Source organism: Asparagus officinalis, chromosome 7 (genome assembly GCF_001876935.1).
Source record: "Asparagus officinalis chromosome 7, Aspof.V1, whole genome shotgun sequence".
Taxonomy (NCBI): Eukaryota; Viridiplantae; Streptophyta; class Magnoliopsida; order Asparagales; family Asparagaceae; genus Asparagus; species Asparagus officinalis.
The window spans coordinates 149,991,234-149,998,340 of NC_033800.1; the positions used below are offsets into that span (position 1 = coordinate 149,991,234).

The 7,107-nt window shown below is 37.4% G+C and overlaps 2 protein-coding genes across 3 annotated transcripts in view; one reads left to right on the forward strand and one right to left on the reverse strand.

Moving 5' to 3' along the window:
* Positions 236 to 2,731, forward strand: LOC109849251. Its single transcript, XM_020419062.1, has 2 exons — positions 236 to 1,798; positions 2,097 to 2,731. The coding sequence occupies exon 1, from the start codon at positions 856 to 858 to the stop codon at positions 1,717 to 1,719; it is 864 nt and encodes a 287-aa protein (XP_020274651.1). The 5' UTR covers positions 236 to 855; the 3' UTR covers positions 1,720 to 1,798; positions 2,097 to 2,731.
* LOC109849252 (peptidyl-prolyl cis-trans isomerase CYP21-4-like) overlaps positions 2,757 to 7,107 on the reverse strand; it is a 4,584-nt gene continuing 233 nt past the window's right edge. Inside the window, exons 2-9 of one of the 2 annotated variants that reach the window (XM_020419063.1) lie at positions 7,035 to 7,107; positions 6,391 to 6,574; positions 6,171 to 6,234; positions 5,920 to 6,030; positions 4,838 to 4,923; positions 4,394 to 4,531; positions 4,098 to 4,248; positions 2,757 to 3,207 (exon numbers count right to left, since the gene is read on the reverse strand). In XM_020419063.1, coding sequence (XP_020274652.1) covers positions 3,121 to 3,207; positions 4,098 to 4,248; positions 4,394 to 4,531; positions 4,838 to 4,923; positions 5,920 to 6,030; positions 6,171 to 6,234; positions 6,391 to 6,542 — 789 coding nt within the window. In that variant the 5' untranslated portion in view covers positions 6,543 to 6,574; positions 7,035 to 7,107 and the 3' untranslated portion in view covers positions 2,757 to 3,120. The remainder of the gene's footprint in view (positions 3,208 to 4,097; positions 4,249 to 4,393; positions 4,532 to 4,837; positions 4,924 to 5,919; positions 6,031 to 6,170; positions 6,235 to 6,390; positions 6,575 to 7,034) is intronic. The other variant, XM_020419065.1, reaches the window with a different exon arrangement.

The window sequence follows — 7,107 nt, forward strand, 5'->3', positions numbered from 1 at the left end:
AGTTGATAATTTTCTAATCTTAAAAAAACCTTTATATAAAGACGAGGGCTTTGATTATTATTTTCTAATTATAGAAAATTTTAATTTAACATGGATTATTAACTGAAGATATAATTACTTTTGTTATCAAAAGTCAGTACAATATCTTACCAAACAACACTACCTTATGAAGAAATCAAGAATATCAGTAGGAAACTGCCTAGTAATTTTTTTGATAAAACTTCTATTTATGAAAGATCCTAATACTACTACGACTCGGTCTAATCCTGACTCCAATATCTACAAACATCTCCACATTGTGAGATATTTATTTCAGTTCATATCTCTTAAAATTTTTTTTTATCAATCTCTCTTTGGAGAAGGAGGTATGCAACAATTTTTTTTCTCTCTTTTCTTTTTCCCCTTCATCTTTTGAAACAACAGCATTGATATTAGATTGGACAAGAAAGAATACAAGATTTTTTTTTTTTGTACTACTCCTCTTTCTACCAAAACCTTCACATATTAGTTACTTTCTTGTGAGTTTGTTGCATCCATAGTTTTTATGATATTTTGTCGAATTATATATGATGTTTTGCTGATCCATTGATTGATGTAAATGTGAACTAGAGCTCTTTTGAATTTAATCCAACCGTTGCGTATCAGGATATAAATAAAAGCTTTTAACTCGATCTATATGAATTCACACCCTATTCAGGTCTTTATATATTATATTTGATTAAAGGCTCTTTATAAAAATTACTATTTTGTTTGAGCCAAGAAGAATATATACACCAAACTCTGGGCTTCTTGATTTTATTTGTATTTTACTCACCGATTAACCCAAAGAGACGGTCTTCTTGAAAGTAACAAAACATGGAGTGCAGGAAAGAGGAGGCAGAAAAAGCTCTGAAACTCGCCGAAGAAAAATTCAAAGCCAATGACTTACAAGGAGCCAAGAGGTTTGCTCTCAAGGCGCAGAGCATTTACCCATCTCTCCCAAACCTCACGCAAACAATCACGGCCTACGGCATCCACGTTCTCGCCGCGACGAAAAGCGACGACTGGCACTCGATCCTCGGTGTCAGCCCCGACGCCGATCACGAAACCATCAAGAAACAGTACAAGAAACTCTGCATGCTGACCCACCCTGACAAGAACAGATCAGCCGCTGCCGAGGGTGCCACCAAAATCATACTGCAGGCTTGGTCCGTGTTGTCGACCACCCGGACGCCTTCAACAGAGGCTAATTTCTCTGTCATTCCCGGCAATTTCAAAGCTCTGAGAACATGCGGTCGCTGTCGGAGGACCCACGCTTGGGAATTCAAGCTGAGCTCGTGCAGGCAGTGTTTGCTTCACCGGTGCAAGAATTGCGGTACTTGGAGCCCGGTGAAAGAGCCTACCACAAATTATGGTTATGGCACCGGTGACATTGGCTGCAGTTGCGGCGGAGGCATTGGCTTGGGGCCGTACAAATCTCTTTTCTCCAGATGCACAGGTTGTAATAATCACTCTTGTTTGGCGATTGATCTTAGTTGGATGCCGACGCAGAAACCTTGGACTCCAGAATTCTTGGCTTGTCCTCGTTGCGGGGGTTGGAACATCTATTTCGTGGAGAACAGCAAGTATCACGTCGATTGCAGCAAGTGCGGAGCGAGTTCTGTCATAGGTGTGGATGTCGGATCATCCAGCAAGAGCTCGGGAGGAAAGAGGAAGCGAAGTCGTTGGGATCAGCATTAGTTCTTGATAAATTGGACTAGTTTACATTAGGTTATCGATTGTTTTCTTCCCCCAGCCAAAGTATGTTAGGAGCCCAGAGGTACAGGTCTATTTCATTTTCACGATTCCATGTTTTTGCTTGATTCGAAGGATAATGCAACTCTCTGGTAGTTTTAATTTTTACCACTAGTTTCAATTTTATTCCCTGGGAATGTTCTGCTGATACCTGTCGATGCCGAGAAAAGGTATCGTTTTTTTTTTCTGCTGCTATTCAATCTTTCAATCCAAGTATGCTATGAGCCAGAACATGAGTTGAAAAATACTTGTAGCACGACCCTAATATAGATGAAGTTTTCTATAATATTTCAATAGTACTGGTATTTGTATCGTCGTTGCAGTAACTGCTGGAATTGGACTCCGGTCAGAAAGTCTACAAAAAACAATTGGGCTACTGCTGATATTGGGTGCAGTTGCGGTAAACGTATTGGTTCAGGACCGTACCGCTCTCTTCCATCCAGATGCACCAGCTGTAATAATCAATCTTCGATCGTGATGGATCGTAGTTGGATACCGATGTAGGAATCTTGGATTCCGGAATTCTTGGCCTGTCCAAGTTGCAGGGGTCGGAATTACTCTTTCGTCGAAAATAGCAAGTATCATGTTGACTGCAGCAGGTGTTCGACGAGTTACATTATATCTATAGATGTTGGATCCCCCAGCAAAAGCTCAGGAGAAAAGAAGCGAAGCCGTCAGGACCAGCGCCCCTTAGCTTTGACACTTTTGCGTGTGCTCCCCAACTTGAGGTTGCTTGGAGGCGTTTTATCCTGCCAATTCTGAAGTCCAGAAGCATAGGTCTATTGCAGTGTCACATGATTTAATCTTTACCTGGGCTGAAAGATAATGTTGTAACTCTCTGGTCGCTTTTACATTTACGCACATATTTCGATTTCATTCCGTGGGAATTCTACAATACCTGTTGATGCCAAAAGAGGATATCGGTTTCTTTTCCCAGATATCATGATTCACACATGCCATTCAATAAGAGGCAAAGCATAAGATGAAAAATGCTGAATCTATGCTGATAAGATCTTTACAATCACGGGAAAATACAGCTGAGACACATGCACATGTTTTCAATTACTTTTCCCACCATATCTCATTCTCATCCATATAAAACCCAGGGGCATATGTTAAACCTAAGCGTATAATCTAAAAAGGAAAGCATTGGGTTATATCCCTTTGTGAACTAGTTGTATTATAGAACAATACATCTGACTATCTCATCAATAACCAACATTCATCAAATTTAGGAACTCAATTATTGCTAGGACATTTTCACATGAAGACAAAATTTGAGCTGCCTGGTAACTCTTGAATCAAGCAGTGAGTAATCCGAAAGTAGATGGTAATTGTTCACATAGCTCATGGCTCATGCTTCAGTATGATATCAATGATCCCTATGGGGGACTTTGGCCGGTAGTGCTCATCTGTATCAACTTCTTCAATTTCCTGAATAGGAATTACATTATGTCAATAAAAATAACACGAAGTTAATACTGTAAAGAAAAATCATAATTATGCACAAGATTAAGGCTCTAAGATTTTTCATATCCTTCTCATGAAAAATTACACGATCATGTGCACAAGATTAAGGAAGAAGACTCAATGAGGTTTCCCTTGTAGATAATAGATTCACGATTAATAGTGATCATGGGTGCAATAATACTATCCCCAGAATCTATGTACCCTGTTTGCCTTGGCATATCAAACATGTCAGTCTAGGTTATGGTTCAAGATGGAGATAGATTAAACTACTCTATAGAAAGCTCAAGAGTGACGATGTACCTTGTTCCTTCTAGCGAGGCTAAACTTCATACATCTGGCTTCTGAGTGAAGCCAACAGAAATTAATCCACATCCTATGTGACCAGCCATAGTGACCTTTAACTATGTAAAAAACTAATTTATATTTTTCTATTAGGTGATCTGCAATAATTAATCAATGAAGAGGGCATTTCAAACTTACTCCCCGTCTTCTCCAAGGCCTTTTCCTCCTTTTGTATTATTTCCTTCCTTTTCTCTTTACTTTTTTCTTAAAACTCTCCTACCTTCTTCATTTTTGACAATCTAAATCACAAAAAGAAGTTCAAACATGTGTGAGCATGCGGGCAACTAGGAGCTCCAAAGAGGTGCCCTGTGTATGTGGATAAAAATCATATTGATCTTCAAAACTATACAAGTCATTGCAGTTGCTACAGATACCTAAAGGACAAGAAGATGGAACTCACTAGATTAATAAACTGAAAAGAATCAGAAAGCACATTGATCGATATAAATATAAATTTATATTAGTTTTTGACATGTGACTAGATAGGGATACAAATGCAATCAGTTGATTACCTGGACGACATCCTCCCCCTTGATAACTCTTCCAAACACAACAATTTTGTCATTTAAGTCTGGAATTGGAGCAGTTGTGATAAAGAGCTCAAAACCTTTATTCTCTGATTTTGCCTTTGTAGTTCCAAGCATAAAAGCCTCATGCTTTGAGCTGACATCAGACAAGACAGTTAATGCATACTGAAGAGCGTAACTGGCAGGAATATATGTACAGTAACATAGTTCTAACTTCCATTATGAAAAAATATAGAATACTTTAAAATATGAAACTGACAATACAAGTACAAATATTAAACCTCTTAGCAAGTTCACTATGGGATTTTCCTTTCAGTGTCCAATCCTCTGCAGCCCCAAGTTCAGGGAAATCACCTCCTTGAATTACATAGTGTTTGATTACTCGATGGAAAGGCATTCCCTTGAAATGTCCTTTTTGACTGTCAAATGAAACATCCAGCAGAATAATAATGAATGAAGTGGACATGAAAGAAATGAAGAGAAGTGAACACTCCCACTTAAGCAAGACACGTTCCGGTGAATATAAGTTGTTCAGTTATTTTTGCTTATATTAAGGCCCAAAGATGAATTTAATTCCTTATAGAAAATTTGCTATCTTCATTCATCTTCTAAGATCTTTATTAACCTAGGAGAAGTCCAAAAGCTTTCTTTCAGAAGAAAACATTTAAATAAATTCAATGCTTACAGAATACATTCCATGAGAATAAGTTAAAATAAATTCTCACCACAAATCAAGAAACTTATCCACAACTTCAGGAGAAGAATCCTTATACAGTTCTGCCGTTACTGAACCTTTTGCAGTGTTCAAGATCTATTACAAAATTCCAACAATTAAAACTAATAAAGAATGAAAAGAAAATTACCTATTACCTATAGTATGTTCAAATACGTACACAGTAAAAAAAAAAAGTCTGCTGTGATGAAGTTCTTACTAACAAATTTACCAAGGCCACTGGCCCTATGAAAGACAAAATTGTGTATTTCCTGCATCTTGGCTAAATACATTGTTGTATTTGCTAAGAATTGGCAAACCAACTAAAGGGCACTTGACAATAAGAAAATTAAAAGGACATCAAGGCATTGATTGTTTACACATGTCTTGTCTTCCTTAAACTATATATCAGACAAACCTATCATATATTCAGATAGATACACAGTGAAAAAATGTTTGATGTGATGGGAGTCCTTTTACGGACAAACTAGCAGCTACAGCCTCAGACTCCATGACATATTAAAGGTGTGGCTAAATACAAACTTGTACACTTGTATTTGCCCAGAGGTTGGTAGGTCAACTAAAAGAACAAGATATAACAAAGCAATGAAAATGACATTAAAGGCTGCATACACATCCTGTCTTTATTAGACTATATCAAATAGATCAATGATTTAAACCTTAAAATGAACAAGACTGGTCCTCCATAACTGCTTAAAGTATGAAGAAGAATGTCAGTTTCTCCTTATACCACCCACTGCAGCACGACTAGGAAAGGTCGACGTTACATAAAGCAACAATGCAGATAAATAACACCATAATATAATATTCAGATTTCACAATAAGTATGTTTATATCAAAAAAAAAGTATATACTTACATCAAGCTCTTGAGTTTTGATAAAGTACAAATCATAAACAACAAAGAGGTGTATCATACATGCATCCGATACATCAGGATATGGGTAAGGTCATCATTCAAGCATCTACTGTTGTCACCGGATATGGGTAAGACTCATCATTCAAGTGTCTACTGTTGTCATTAGAACAGAAATTACCGCAACAGCAACTCACTATTACATGGGAGAATTACTTACAGCATAACTAGGAAGATCCTTCAATTCTCCAAGGGCCTCAGTGTCCTGCAGCAAAGAAAAAGAAAAAAAAAGAATGCAGGAAAGTGAAACAAGAAAATGAAATGAAGTAATGTTCAAGCTGAAAACCATACAAAAAAAAAAGAATGCAGGAAAGTGAAACAAGAAAATGAAATGAAGTAATGTTCAAGCTGAAAACCATACATACCTCGAAGGTATTTGGGTAAAATTCAGTGAAAATGAAATGAAGTAATGTTCAAGCTGAAAACCATACATACCTCGAAGGTATTTGGGTAAAATTCAGTTTTATCACTTGGCCTGAAAGGTAAGTTTATTATGATCTTAGTCTCTGAGAGAAAGTGATGTTTCAAACAATGGTGACTTCACGATAACCAAAATAATTAACAAGTATCACTACAAAAAATCAATAGGATAAGAAGGAAATTTTCGCTAGGAATCCAAGAAGACGCTAACCTTCGGTACCAATATTTATAGGTCGCATACAAGGAAAACACAGCCAAGAAAACTGTAAGGTTGCATGCAATGATGGCAGTCAGACTGATTCGTGCCGGGGCCTTCTTCTTTTTGCTCTGCATTAGCAGTGCTTGCGGTTTTATTCTCGCCATAGGCTGCTTCTCACAAATGATGCTCTCTAATACTGCATGAATATACGGTACAAAATCATAGCCACATCAAAAACAAAAAAAAATAAAAATAAAATTCAAGTGAAACGAATAAGCATGCGCAGAGGAAGCATTTAATTTAACAAATTTGAGATAAATTAACTAAAAGATGTATCATAGGCAAGCAACAAGACTCTAGTTTCTACTGATGAAAGCAAAAGCTTCCTCGCTTTTGAGAAAAATTTTCCCATAATAACTGGCTCTGCAGCATAGCTTCAGCCAAAACTTCCATCTTTGGACCATGACTCGTGTGTTTCTACTATGAGCAAATTAAGGATAAAATCGATTCATAGGAATCGTGAAAATTCAGCCAAAAAAAAAAAAGAACTGACCCCAACTTCCAGCCCCAACACCAAATTGGCTAAATAATTCAAAAAAAAATCCTCCATTTAATCTGCATAAAACATCAAAATCGAACTTTGAAGCGAAACAAACCCTTTTTTCTTCTTCCGGCTCGTCGCCAAGTTTGACCCCGTCCACGTCGTCACCCGCCTTCGTCTTCCCCCGC

Excerpts from the sequence above, each read along its gene's own strand:
- LOC109849251 (XM_020419062.1), top strand. The coding sequence starts at position 856 with ATGGAGTGCAGGAAAGAGGAGGCAGAAAAAGCTCTGAAACTCGCCGAA.